The sequence below is a fragment of the Nicotiana attenuata genome, chromosome 10 (assembly GCF_001879085.1).
Source record: "Nicotiana attenuata strain UT chromosome 10, NIATTr2, whole genome shotgun sequence".
In the NCBI taxonomy this organism is placed as follows: Eukaryota; Viridiplantae; Streptophyta; class Magnoliopsida; order Solanales; family Solanaceae; genus Nicotiana; species Nicotiana attenuata.
In genome coordinates, this window is record NC_031998.1 from 49,010,367 (window position 1) to 49,025,736 (window position 15,370).

Sequence of the window (15,370 nt, forward strand, 5' to 3'; positions counted from 1 at the left end):
GGCATGTCCTTAAGCTTTTACTTAAATTATTGTAATCTTTTAGACCTAGGGTTCAAGGGCAGCAAATATACATGGTCAAATCGTAGATTTAAAATAACAAGCTTATTATGGAACGATACATTCGGATCATAATCCAATACTTATCAACCTTACTCCAAAGCAGTAAGACCCCTATCCTAAGCCTTTTAGACTTGAGCCTTTTTGGTGTAAATATCCCCAATTTCATAGTGTGGTAGAAAATTCTCGGGAAAATAAATCCTTCATAGGGGCCACTGCTACTTTCAAAAATAATGTCACCACTTGAAAAAATAACACTTTTGGTGATATCTTTAAAAACAAAAGAAGAATCCTAGCTAGACTTAATGGTATCCAAAACTCGGTTAACTATTGTACAGTCCTTTCCTTCAAACTCTAGAAAATACTCTAAGATTTGATTATAATAACATCCTAAAATTAGAAGAAGACTACTGGAAGCTTCATTCTAGAATTCTTTGATTAAATGAGGGAGATGCAAATACTAAGTTTTACCATATTATGGCAACCAACAGAAAAAGAAAAAAGAAAATTGCATTCTTCAAAAATGACCAAGATAGGTGAATTAGTGATCCTGAAGAGATCATTGTCCATACTAGGGAATATATCGAAACAGTTTACACTACTTCTCATATTTCTAGTAATTGGGTTAGCATTAGAATGGACCCTCAATCTTTTTCTAGTATAGATTTAACCTCTCTAGACAACCCCATTACAGACTCTGAAATAATGAAAGCTTGCTTTTCTTTTAAACCCTTCAAAGCACCTGGAGAGATGGGCTTCACCCTTTCTTTTTCCAAAAATACTGAAAAATTATAGGCAACTCAGTTACCAGTCTTTGCAAGGAAGCTTTCAATAATGGAACTATTCCTGAAGGAATTAATGATACCTTCCTTTGTCTAATTCCTAAAATTCCTAATGCTAATAATTTAAAAAACTTTAGACCCATTTGCCTCTGTAATACCATATACAAAATTATCACTAAGGTCATTACCAACCGTCTAAAACCTTTCCTAGATAGACTTATTAATCCCTATCAAGCTAGTTTCCTTAAAAATAGGAAAGCTAGTGACAATGCGATTATTATTCAAGAAATGATCCTAAAAATGAACAGGTATTGTGGTAGACATCATAATATAATTTTAAAAATTAATTTAGAAAAAGCTTTTGACCGCCTGGGTGGTGGTAAAGTAACTGGCGCTGAAGCCGATGGCTGACTCCTCTGCTGAGACGAACCCCCAAGACGACGAGGACACTGCCTCCACATATGTCCCAACTCTCCACACTCATAACAGCTCCCTAGTGCTGGAGACGGGGACTGAAGGGAACCCCGAGCACCGGAATGACTAGCAGATGCACCTGGCATAGAAGAGCCCTGAACTGATGGGGCACGGGACGAACTCTGGGCTGGAAGGGCACTAAGTGATGAATGGCCCTGATGAGAACTGTGAGAACCATGACCCGATGACGCCCCACGATAACCTGGGCGAGCTGGCTGAGCATGCCTGAATGGACGGCCTCTGCCGTGCTGAAATGATCAAGCAGACTCCCCCACTTTGCCCAAATTTATAGATCAAAACACATGACAACTCATAATGCCTATACTCTATTACTGTCATAATGCCATCGTGAGATTAAACTCAATCCTTCATAAGCTCGTGCAACACAAACCATCCAATATTTCAATCTATCTGCAATTCTCGCATTCTCTCTTATAACAGTCAAACCCACTCTCATAAGCGATCCAAACTCAAGTTGTAGCACATATATTCCACATATAAAAGAGTACTCCGACTTGAATGTTAAGTAGGGTGCTTCGTCTGTTTTTAATATTCTTAACAAGACAAGTTAGGAGAGTTGCTTGAAAATGTCATCCAGCTAGGGGTGGAGGTCAGTCAGCTAGGGGTCGCCCTAGATAGGGAGGTCGACCAAGTGGTGGTGAGGCCCGTTTCTATGCACTTCCAGCTAGGCCCGATGCTATTGCTTCAGATGTTGTGATTACAGGTATTATTTCAGTCTGCCACAGAGATGCCTCTGTATTATTTGATCCCGGTTACACTTTTTCATATGTGTCATCATATTTTGCTCGTTATTTGGATACGCCCCGTGAGTCTCTTGTTTCATCTATTTGTGTATCTACGCTGGTGGGCGATACTATTATTATGGATCGTGTGTATCGGTCGTGTGTGGTGACTATTGGAGATCTGGAGACCCGTGTGGATCTTTTGTTACTATGTATGGTGGACTTTGATGTGATATTAGGCATGGATTGGCTATCTCCGTGTCGCGCTATTTTGGACTGTCATGCTAAGACAGTGACTTTGGCTATGCCGGGAGTGCCACGGATTGAGTGGCGAGGTTCGACCGATTATGTTCCCAGTAGGGTAATTTCATTCTTGAAGGCCCAGCGTATGGTTGGGAAGGGTTGTCTTTCATACTTAGCATTTGTGAGGGATGTCAGTGCAGAGACTCCCAGTACTGATTTTGTTCCCGTAGTGAGGGATTTTCCCAATGTGTTTCCTACAGACCTGCCGGGCATGCCCCCGGATAGGGATATTGAGTTTGGTATTGATCTGGTTCCGGACACTCAGCCCATTTCTATTCCATCGTATCATATAGAACCAGCGGAGTTGAAGGAGTTAAAGGGGCAGCTTCAGGAACTCCTTGATAAGGGGTTCATTCGGCCTAGTGTGTCGCCTTGGGGTGCGCCTGTTTTATTTGTGAGAAAGAAAAATGGCACGATGAGGATGTGCATTGATTACAGGCAGTTGATCAAAGTAACAATCAAGAACAAGTATCCTTTGCCTCGTATCGATGATTTATTTGACCAGCTTCAAAATAGCGAGACTGTTCTCCAAGATTGATCTCCGTTCAGGTTATCACCAGTTGAAGATCAAGGACCCGGATATTCTTAAGACATCTTTCAGGACCCGATATGGTCACTATGAGTTCTTTGTGATGTCTTTTGGGCTGACCAATGCCCCAGCAGCATTCATGCATTTGATGAACAGCGTGTGTAGTATGTATCTACCTATCATATTTTATATAAATAAAGTGGCATTTTAAAGCTTTTCTTTTTCCTTATCTTCAGAAGGAAAAAATGATAAAGTAAATGAAAAATAAACCGCCTTCCCTTATTATTTGAATAAACAATGAGTTATTTTTATTGTTTTTGGCTGATTGTGTATTACTAGGTTAGATCGGATGTCAATCATGAGGACTGGGGAGGCACCCTTTGTTGTTATTGGACAATTTTTTTTTCTTCCTTTTGGCCCATTCATATATTAACTAGAAACCAAGATCGCTTCATTCTATGCGGTTATTATGGAGAATATGTCGATATCTATAATCTCTACGGTGAAAATTTAGGCGTACTAGCTGCAATGCAAACAATTGAAGCATCTAAAGGAGAATTTGATGTCTTTCTGGTCACTAATGGAAGCAATCGTCCTTGACGAAAGCTCCGGACAGAATTATATGAGGCGGGAGTCTCATGTGCGATTCTTTGAGGGAATGGCTACCTTCACGAGTTCCGACTAAGCGAACCACATGTCCATTCAAAGCAGACAGTTTCATGATCAACATTATATATACTTTAGACGATGTAACATCATCCCTTAAAGTAAGTTTAAGTAAAAGGCATCCGGTGCACTAAGCTTTCGCAATACGCGGAATTCAAGGAAGGACCTGACCACAAGGGTCTATTGTACGCAGTCTTGCCCTGCATTTCTGCAAGAGGCTGTTTCCACGGCTCAAATCCGTGATCTCCTGGTCACATGACAACAACTTTACCAGTTACAAAAATAAATAAGTGGCTTCGCCGGGACTCGAACTAGCTCCTGTTATGCGTAGGGTTCAGGGAAAGGTCGAACAACAAGGGTTTATTGTATGTAGCCTTATAATTAAACTGCAAAATCAGTGGCACTTCTTTTTCCAGTATTGAACTGAAGAACTTTCTTTAATTCCTCAGCAAGACAAGGAACTTCAATAACACCCTTTTGTATAAATCCATATTCATCTTCAGCTTGTTTTAGTAATTTCAAGAATGATGGATTTGTAACCCAATGCAACTCTACTACAAACCTTTGTGGTTCCTCTTTATTATTTACTGAACAAACAACAAACTGTCCTTCTTTAACATCATTTGGCACCACTGCATTTGTAATAGCATTTGGTCTTTTAGAATTGGGAATGATCAGTTGAAGATATTGAGTCTTGAGCTTTTCAATGAAACGCTTGAGGATCACACTGCGCCGTTCGGTTCTTTCTTCTCCTGACATAGACTTTATCAGTGACGAAGTCAGGAATTTCATTAAATGACATATATCTCTAAAACCTATTATTTTACCTATATATGCAGTGTAATTTTTCGGAAAAGAGTGATCGATCAAGTGAACACCCTTACCGGAGTGTAGCTTCACCCTTGGATTTCACTATATTTTGAGCTTAATTGTTGAAGTAGGAAATGTTTTTGGCAATGGTAACACTTGTTGTATTGAGTCTATAGGATTTCGATTTGGTTTTGCTATAGAGTTTGAGAAGAGGATTTTATAGCATATGGTGAAGGAAAATGGAGGTTAGATACTTAGATGAAATTTCTAAGATGGTGAATATTGGGTCCATTTGCATGTGAATGCAACTTTTTGTTAATTAATTGCAACATACGATGTATCTTTTTCTGTCTTTTTTCAAAAAAAAAAAAAAAAAAAAAAAATCTTTTTCTTATTATTTTCTTAAAATTATTAGTGCACCTTATTCCGTACAATAACGGATGAATATCAAAGATTTCTCACTTTGGAATAGCAAAAGTATATACTCCTTCAGTTCGCTTTTAGTTATATTCTAAAAATAAATTTTTATTTTTACTTATTATTAGAAAAATAATTTATTTTTTCTGTTTTGTCCTTAGCATTAATTATTCATTCAAAATCATTTTCCAAATCCATTAAGACTATACATCAATTAATATGAGTATCATGGTAAATTATACACTTTATTTATTGTTTTTTAAAAGATGTGAAAAGTCCAAAGTGGACAACTAAAAATAAACAGACGAAATCGCCTAGTATTTTTCCTTCACTGAGATTTGAACCCGAGACCTCATGATTCTTAACCCGCTTCATTAACCACTAGGTCACACCCTATACCTTTATTGAAAGTCAGTTTCTTTTATGTTACTTCTAAGAATGGTGCATCTCTGTTGGATCAGAGGTAAACCCATGCTACACAAATAACTGAATGTCTTTTTAAGAATCATGGCCTTGAATTTAATTCCAAATTCTTGCGTGTTGTGCATTCTCCAATTTTGAACTCTAACAACTAGTGTCGTTTTGACGTAGCACTGCGCAGGAAACTAAGTAAAAGGACCAGGGTTTAACTGAATCCTTTTTGTTGAAAAATTATAATATGCAAAAAAGATTAGAAAAATTCTTTTAAAAAAAAAATACATGTGTTGAATTCCCTTGACATAAGATAGAATTATAATAAATTGCCTTAGGTCACATGTTCATATTCCTTATGTGACATTTTAATCTTTTTCAAACCTAGCTCCTTGTATAAATTTCTTGCTTTGCCACTAGTCATTACACAAATATAAACAGCGTATGTGTTAGCTTAAGCGTATTTACATTAAATAATGAATAATCCCCAAAATATTCTCTTAAGAAAAAATAAAAAATTTCTGGAAAGGGAGTCGGCAGATTCAAACAATACTCCTATCTCTTATCAAGCCCTCCACAAAGGAATAGAAAAAAACAAACACAACAAATTAAGACAACTAACACCAGGGGCGAATGTAGAATAACATGTTCATTTGATGCATAACTTTTGACGTAGAGCATAAATTTATATATAAAGTTCTATTAAAAATAACAAATAGTAGATATGAACACATAACTTTAAAAATATAATTAATGGGTTCAATATTATGAAATTTAAATGTTGAACCCGTAGAATTTAAATCTTTAATCTGCCTCTAACACACCCGTCAAAAAAGAAAAGAGAAAAAGGAACAACTGATGAACTAATCATCAATTAATTCTAGAAAGATCAATATTTGGTGGTTCACATGAGAGTGTTCATGGGAGGAGGGAACGAGTAGATGGAGAAGACAAAGATATATAAGTAAAGGGGCCTCCTATATATTGCAATTACTTTTTCCTTCTCTTGTGCTATTCTGATACTGATGCTACTTACTTGATGTTTCCCTTTCTTTACACGACCAATCCTGTGAATGATGTACCCTATCGCAAGTTGATGATAAGCTTGTCTCAACCCGAATATGACTGGACAAAAAAGCAGTTCGATGTACGAAGAATCCCGCATTTACGCAGGGTTCAGGGAAAGGCCATCGCTCAAGGGATGTAATGAAGATAGCTTACCCTAACACAAGCATTAGTGGTTGCTTCCACGTCTCGAACACGTAACTTATAGGTTACACGAAGACTATTTTACCGTTGCTCTAAGTCTCCCCTTAGACAAGAGAGGTTGCTCTGATGGTAAGCAACCTCCACGTCCAACCAAGAGGTTGTGAGTTCGAGTCTCCCCAAGAGCAAGGTGGAAAGTTCTTGGAGGGAAGGATGCCGAGGGTCTATTTGGAGACAGCCTCTCTTCCCCAGGGTAGGGGTAAGGTCTGCGTACACACTACCCTCCCCAGACCCCACTAAGTGGGATTATACTAGGTTGTTGTTGTTGTTATTGTTGTTGTTGCTCTAAGTCTCCCCTTCCTGAATATAACACGAACTGGGGGTCTGGGGNNNGGGGGCGCTTTTCCTATCATATTTTTAGTTTCTAGTCAATGCTTAAAGTTGACGTTTGAATTTCATGAGCTCTTCTTGGCTCAAGACTCGTATTGTAAACCCAAGTCAAGAATTCTCATCTCTTTATTTTCTTCCTTTTGCTTGTTGTTGTTAATATATTTTTCGGATACCTAATGCGATATGTTCTAAGAAGAAAGATTGGAATATCAATCTCATCAAAATCTAACTGGTATTTAACTCTTAAATATTTGGAGATACACATACAAGGTTTGCTTGTTACTAATATAGTAGTCTAGCATGTGAAAGATCCATCTACGGTAATAGACAGTAAAAACTCCATAATTTAATATTTTGAATCTCAGTTGGTAGAGTTTCGCTCTTGCAATTGAGAAGTTGTGATTATAGGTTAGATGTCTAATTGTCCATTTGGTTAGGTCTTGCAGTCAAGCTCTCTTCCGCCTTTAGACTCGAGGGTTAATCTCCATCCGGCCCGAGGAAACTTCTACACTTTTTGCTACATAAGTGAGATGTGAACATTGATATGTTGGCTCTGACACAACCATTAATCAACTCCATTAAGGACCAATGAATGTGTGTGTTAGCCGTGTTTACCGATAGCTATTGGTGGCAAACTTAAGGATCAGCCCAAACTACTAAACATTTGGTACAAATCCATATTCAAATCCCAGCATATCATACTTTGCAAGAACGTGCAAAATGTCAAGTCATTGTTTGCCTTTTTCTTTAACGTTTGGATTGTCCTATCATTAGACAATAATTTGTTCGATATCCCTTTTGGTATTGAATGAAAAAGTTCAAACAGTAGCGGATGCTAATTGCTATGTTGTCTGGTGCACTTACTGTTTTTAGATCAAATTATGTACAGTCGAATTTTTTCCCCTATATTTTTTACACATTAAAATTTCCACCTATTATCATAAATAGAGGAAAAGGAAGCCTTGACGTAACTGGTAAAATTGTTGTCATGTGACCAGGAGGTCACGGGTAAGGCTGTATACAATAGACCCTTGCGGTCTTGCTCTTCTCCGGACCTCGCACATAGCGGGAGCTTAGTGCACAAAAACGATGATTAGACTTTTAACGATGATTAGACTTTTAACGCTTTTGTCTGCGACCACGTTAAATTGTGTGAACAAACTACATGTTTGGGGGGAAGAAGACTTGTAGCTATTTATTTAACATTTAGCACGACTTGCACAAACTCTCACATACATAAGTTTCACGGATCAGCTAAAAGTTGTAGAATAACAAAAGAGATGACCATTCCTAATATTCCTTCCCGTTTTCAAGTATTTCTCTTAGGGCCTGTTTGGCAATAAAAAAATTCACTTTTTTCGAAGAATTTTTACTTTTTTTTCAAAATAAGTGTTTGGATATAAAATTTTCAATTTTCATTTGAAGATGAATTTCAGAATTTTTCGAAAATTTAAAAAATTCCAAAAAGTTGTTTTTCAAAATTCACTCCAGATCACTCACAAAAATTCAAAAACAACCCAAAATTGTTTTCATGTCCAAGAACAACTCTTATTTTCAAATACCATTTTCACTTGAAAAAAGATTAACTTTTTTCGAAATTTTACAATTCTTATGTCCAAACTCCCACTAATAGCCTGTTTGGCCGAACTGCAAAAATCAGCTTATTTTGAGAAGTGTTTTTTTTATCAAAAGTGTTTTTTTCAAAAGTACTTTTGGTGAGAAGCGGTTTGTGTTTGACTAATTTATTTGAAAAGCACTTCTGAGCAACAATTAGTATTTGGCCAAGCTTTTAAAAACTGCTTCTAAGTGTATTTTTCTCAAAAATATTTTTAAAAAAAGTGCTTTTGGAGAGAAGCTATTTCTCCAAAACTGCTTCCGCTCTACTCGCAAGTATTTTTTTTCCCTCTAAAAGCTTGGCCAAACACTTCAACTTTGAAAAAAAAGCACTTTTTTGGAAAAGAAAAAGCTTTGGCTTGGAAAAGTTTGACCAAACAGGCTATAAGTCACTGTGCCAGTATGGTACACAAAGAATTCCTTGTTTGGAAACCAAGTTCCCTATTGGTCACCAAGTTCTCATGATCATCACCATTATGCGGGTTCCAAGTTCTCATGATCATCACCATTATGCGGGTTCCTTTCACCTATTCCTCACGGTACTACGTCGCTATTGGTCACGCATGAGGATGTAGCGTTGCAAGGTGGTTTGTGCTAAGCCCGACCAGTAAGTCCGCTAACATAAAGCGAGGAGTTGAATCTAAAATGGCAAACCGAACGCAGACGGACAGAAATGCCTATAAACGAGGCTCCCATTTCCTCTTTCAAGTGGGTTGAACTAGACTAGATTTCGAGAATGAGTAATGGATAAAATGTCATCCCGAGGTATACTCGCAAACTCTTTCACAAGCTGGACTCAAACTAGCATCTCTAGGAGCAATAGATAGGCCCAGAGAACAACCTTTCATTTTGATAGTGACAAAAATCGTATCTTCATCATATGCTTTAGAGTCATTGAATCTCCTACCATCTAGTACCACTCTTCAAATTAACTCAGAAGAGCTAGTACCACTCTGCGGAGTAGATAGGAAATGTAGAAAGCACATTTATACAAAAGTTGAGTGAAGAACACTGGTTTTGGTGGTGAAACGCAATTAACAACAGCAAGCATGAACAAACTCGCATCTAAAAAGGTTACTGGTGTACTTTTAACACTCTTATATCAAGGATATTTTCCATCTTCAGCAGTCTGCATAAAATTTGTTAACAAATACACCCTCCGTCCCAATTTATGCGTCACTCTTTCTTTTTTAGTCCGTCCCAAAAAACAATGTCACATTTTCTTATTCAGAAATAATTTATCTTTAAAATTAAAGTTGGGACGGAGGGAGTACCTGATATGTTGGGATAATAAAAGTTGGGACGGAGGGAGTACCTGATATTTTGGGATAATAACCACTCTGACATCCAAAATTCAATCTGTCTGATCAGTGACTTCTTTTGAAACTCCAAAAACAGGAAATTTTACAAAGTTTTCAGCAAGTCCAGTTCTATTGAAAAGGTAAAGGCATGGATATATCTCATTCTGCCAACTACTGCAACAAAATGTCATGCTACAAAAGCAGTCAAAAATCAAATACTAGGTTACCTAAACAATTAATCATCAGTACTGCGACACCTTCGTACACAAGACATGTAGCAACAACAATCATGGATGTTAGCACCCATCTGAAGCATTTGCATTAGTCAATGCCTCCTCAGAAGTGGCAAAAATCCCTAACAACTTTCTTGATTTTTGCAGCATAGGTATTTTAACCGTGATGGAGTGAAGCAACCGGTCAACTGTCACCTTTGAGAGCACTAGATAAAGAACCTAAGTGATTCAATCAGATTGAGGCTATTTGACAGAAATCTGAAAGTTATAAGATATACATCCAACAACAATGACGACAACAGGAGGCAAGAGCGTTCTTTCCTACTCGATGGTATAATCTATGACACTTCCACATGCACATAGGAAGAACAAACTTCTCACATGTCTAACCATGTTGAACCTGGTAAGTGTTCAATTGATTTGCTCAAACATGCCACATATTAGTCCAACAGTTTCTAACAGACGACATAGTCATGAAGCTGAAAACTTTAATAAGCATTGACTAAAACATCTAGCTAGTTCTCTTCACTTGTTTCACAAAAGATATTTTACCTAAAATATAATTTGGCCAGAGATAATAAGAAACTTGTCTAGGATAGAAGCCTTTTACTCCTCATGCTACTATATAGGATAGAAATAATGTAATGTATTGAAAACCTAAGTAAGCAAATAACAATTTACCCATCAAAAAAAAAATAACTATTTCCTAAGAGTTTTTGGAGCCCTGCTGCTTAATCCAAAGGCGAAGCTTAGCACCGTGAAATGCAGATCCACCGCTAACTGGACTACGCATTTGAGGTTTTGAAAAGCGTGAAATTCCAAAACTACGTCCAGAATGGTCTCAGATTGATGTACTTCAGATCCCAGGCAGATCCTAATAAGAGCCCAATTATTTTTACAAACTTTGAAAAGAAAATCTTAACCAAAGCATCAATTGCTTTGGAGGTAACCAAACAAATTATAATAAGAAGAATGATTTTTTTCCCGAGTTACTTATGATAGCAGCATAGAACTTTATATATAGATAAAAAAGTACTAGTAGCAAAGAAATCATGTAGTCTATAACTTTCAAGCTCAATCTGCCAAGCTACAATAGAGATTAGGCTCTTTTGTCACAAGTTCTATAATTCGAGAGCCAATGTGCCAGAGCAAGGATATGTTTACCCCAAAAACATCAGAAGCAACAAATCCTTGAATTTGATTCTGATCAATTTGAGAAAAAATGTGACTCATATAAACATATAGCTGAAGAGATCCCAAAGAAAGTTAAATAGTGAGTGCATTTGGCTTTAACTCAGAAGGCAAAATCAGTTCCCAACTTACCATATTTGGAGCAAAGCAATAGGATGATCGGATCTCACCCTCTAGTTGTTGCAACTCTGGCTGCAATTAGTTTAAATATTTCATTTGGATGAAGATATTGGGATTTAATAGGTGATAGCAAAATATATGGATCCAAATTTTTAAGATTCTAAATGACATGTTTCAAGTGTCATTACAAGCAAATCCAAATAATCGCAGAAGGAACTGTAATTTGAGTTTATAGTTTAAATTATAATTTTCTTAGGTACGTGATTCATTAAGCTAAAGCTGTTACAACAAGAAAAGGTAGTCCGATGCACAAAGCATCCCGCGTTCATGCAGGTCCCGGGAAGGGCCACATTCCAAAGAGGTGTGATATAGACAACCTACCCTAATGCAAGAATTAATGGTTGATTCCACTGCTCGAACTCGAGACCTATGGGCTAAAGATGCTACAGAATAGTGGCTAGATCACTCTATCCAACTGATCGTGAAAAGATGTATAAACAGTCTTCGCCGCGTGAAATGGCCTTAAGTAAGAGGCTTGAGCACAAGCCAAAGCCACAAACCTCACTCCATCAGTAACTCTAGTTATTGGAGACAGTAAGATATTCTAATATTTAAAAGCAATTAGCATAAGCACAAGTACTGTAGGGAATGAATGCATGAAAGCATAACATCAATAAGAACATTTAACTATAAAATCTTATACATTTCCTGTATGTACAAAAATGGTATGCTTATTACCACTTATTTCAACATGTAGCAAGCAAGTTAGAAAAAGCAAGAATATTATTCAGTTTTGGCTTTACCAACAGGCTAGCCTAGACAATACGATCAACCAGTTTGTCTGCGTTCGAACCCTTTCCCAGGGTCATCATCACACGGGAAGACATCCAGTCCAGTGACAATAGCAGCTGGTGGACCTCTCCGGCACCTTTGCTCCATTTCCTGAACCTTTTCCGGGCTTCCAGAAAACAAAGCCTCCACAGATCCATCTCTCCGATTTCGAACCCAACCCTTCAATCCAACTCCTTAGCATTCTCCACAGTCCAGTCCCTGTAAAACACCCCTTGCACTCTCCCCTTAATCACAGCTCTAACCTGTAGCAACAAACACATAAATAACCAATGTACAGAAAATATCATACACCCATTACTGAAAAAAAGGCTTAAAATTACCATTTTTTTAAAGTACCATCTTTTTTAAATGAAAATAGCAGCTACCCTGCAGCCACAGCACACGAATACCCAAAACCAAATAACCAAACAGCCATAAACAAAAAATAACTAAAAGTTTCATCTTTTTTTCAGATTGTCAGTTGAAAATCCCTTGGTGTATACTATTTGCTAAGGATATTGTGCAAATTAACAAATACAGCGAGGGTATAAACCAAAATCTTGAACAAAGGAGACTCTAGAGAGTAAGGGCAGTAAATGTAAGACTGAATATATGCACTACAAATTTAGTCAACATAGAAGAGCGGAATTCGGGTGAAATCGCTATAATTCAAATGTTTAGGCTCGTTCCAGGAGAATGGAATGATACATGAAGATGTTACACATAGAATTAAAATCGGATGGTTAAAATGGAGTGCTATAGGAGTGTTATGCGATAGAAGGATGCCTACTAAAATAAAATGAAAGGTCGATAGAACAATTATAAGACCAACAATGTTATATAGGAGTGTGAATGTTGTGTTGGGCACATGCCCATGTTGTCTGCCAAAGGCCCAATGGCCTAATCCTATTCTCTTTTGGTTTTCATTCCTATTCGAAATTGGATTCGGTATTTATTCCTATTTTGAGTGGGTTTTGGCTTTAAGAAAAAGCATCACTCATGATCTATAAATAGGACAACCTTGGAGAATTGTTCTACGCTCATTGATAAATTTGTTGTTCCTTGTTATTAACATACAAGCGATTACATGGCCAGCCTTGACCATGGCATGTTGATATGTATCTTAGATTCTATTCAAAAGAAACAACAAAATGCCACCTACCTGTATTGACACAAGAACCAGATCACCAGGGTAACTGGAAACAATGGACCGGAATGTCGATGTGGCATTTGTTGCTATGAAGTATCTAAAAACAAAAGATGAAAGAAGAAAACAAAAAAATCAGAACACATAAAATAGAAGACTATCTGCTGCTAAAATACAAGTGCAATGGTTAGTGCACGTGCTTTTGAGGCAGATACTTTGACATTCTTCAACAGCAATTAGGATTTAAAAGAAATAAGGTATATTGGTTGCTAACTCCGATTTTAAACACAACACTTTATTCGTGTGCATTTCTTATAAAGCAATTACATAGGGAGGAAAATACATACCCATTAGTCATGCCAGATTGAGAAACATGATCAATACAATGGCTCACCAACTGGAAACAGGGCAAAGTCAAATTATTAAGCTTAGACAGAAAGCAGCAGAATATACTTTCTGCAAAAGACAACCTTTTCATTCATCTCCATGCCAAGAAAGTTCCAATCCTTCCTCATCTTTGCCATTCTGAACGGAAATAAGCCGTTGCCTGTAATTTGGTTTCAACTGTGAGAACTAAGAACTAATAACGTCATTTGGTGCTGCACAACATGGGTAATTTTGATATGCAGGCAACCACGGCGGTACGTGCTTAAATGCTGGTGTTTCACCAATTTGTGAAAAACTGGGTATCATCCTCTGATTCTTTACCACCGGAAAATGTGGAAGAGGTTGAGAAAAGGGAACCTCTTCGGCAGATTCCACATACTCAACCATCTCCCTAACAATACCAGAATTTAACCCACAATGGTTCACCTCTGATGCGCGCAGAAAACCAGTGGAGGCACACATATCCTCTAATCCTTGAATTACATCATAACACGTTGCATTGTGTTCTCCAGCTAAATTAGCACCACTACTAGCAGTCTTGCCTAGGTCAATTATATACTTAATTGCAACGTCTGCAAGCGATTCGAGGGCAGATTCATTGAAGCTCTCAAATCCAATGCTTTCACATATTTGAGCCACAGCAATCCTCGATATTGCTCGCCCAAAATCGTCGAAACCAGCTCTTTCTTCCCCGGTATTATCCACATTACTCTCTTTCTCCCTTTTACTCTCCACATTACCTCCATCGGTCATATTCAAATTCTTGAATCATTTAGGGTTTCTTTTACTCTAAAAACTCACCAATCAGCTAAAACTCGTGTATTCAACAGAAAAGGTTCACAACTTGGTGATGTTATAAACAATCCGACAACTCAAAAGTGCACGCTGAACCAAAGAATCTGAATTCTCAAGAAACTCAATATGCAGTTCAAGATCTCTAAACCCTACGTTGCAACATAAAACCTAGGTATTAGGCTGCATAAGGAGTAAAAAAACAACCCCAATTGCCCAAAGTACAAGTACACATGAATTATTAAACTACTGGCTTTTCCCAAAAAAATAAAATCACAAATTTGTGATGTTAATGAGAACTCCAGAACAAAGAATCAGTGAACTCTTCTAAAAGGAATATAGAGCTCAACGATTCATGTACCCCACTTGGTAATTAATAAAACCCTAGGTATTAGGCAGCATTAAACGAGTAAAAGTACAAGCCCAAATGCCCAATGTACAAGTAGACATGTACAGGTAATGTATGAAAGTGAATACTTACAGCTGATTCAGAGAGTAATTGAACTTGAGAAGGGTTTAATGGAGAAATCTGATAAACCCTAACGGTACACAGAATGAAGTTTTGGATCGAGAAAGTGGAGGGTCGAGTCGAGGAGCGGGACCTCTTTTATAGAAGAAATTACATTTTAATAATAGCGTATGAGTCCATCTAGTTTAGGAAAATCACAATTGAGCCCTATACGATTGTGACAAGAAGTCCTCAAAAAGTCAAAGCCCGCAACTAAGGCTTAAAATATGATTTTTTTTTTTACATGGGGGGAGGGGGGGAGGAAAATGGAAAAGAGATATTATGCTACTGATTAACCTATTAATATAAGTATTTTTTAAAAAAATTGAGCGTCTATCAGAATCAAGTACTAAGATCTTTATTACATAAGTTAAACTATAGTGATTTTACAATTCATATCTCTTATATTTTTTCTTAAAAATATTGTTGAAGGATTTACGTTGTAATCACTATCTATA

The 15,370-nt window shown here is 37.3% G+C and overlaps 2 protein-coding genes and 1 pseudogene across 2 annotated transcripts; all 3 read right to left on the reverse strand.

Annotated features, from left to right (window-relative positions):
- On the reverse strand, window positions 3,936-4,313 carry LOC109233789 (auxin-responsive protein SAUR32-like). Its single transcript, XM_019399652.1, has one exon. The coding sequence runs from the start codon at window positions 4,311-4,313 to the stop codon at window positions 3,936-3,938; it is 378 nt and encodes a 125-aa protein (XP_019255197.1).
- Window positions 11,888-13,834, reverse strand: LOC109233492 (annotated as a pseudogene).
- On the reverse strand, window positions 13,799-14,365 carry LOC109233790 (transcription initiation factor TFIID subunit 8-like). Its single transcript, XM_019399653.1, has one exon. The coding sequence runs from the start codon at window positions 14,363-14,365 to the stop codon at window positions 13,799-13,801; it is 567 nt and encodes a 188-aa protein (XP_019255198.1).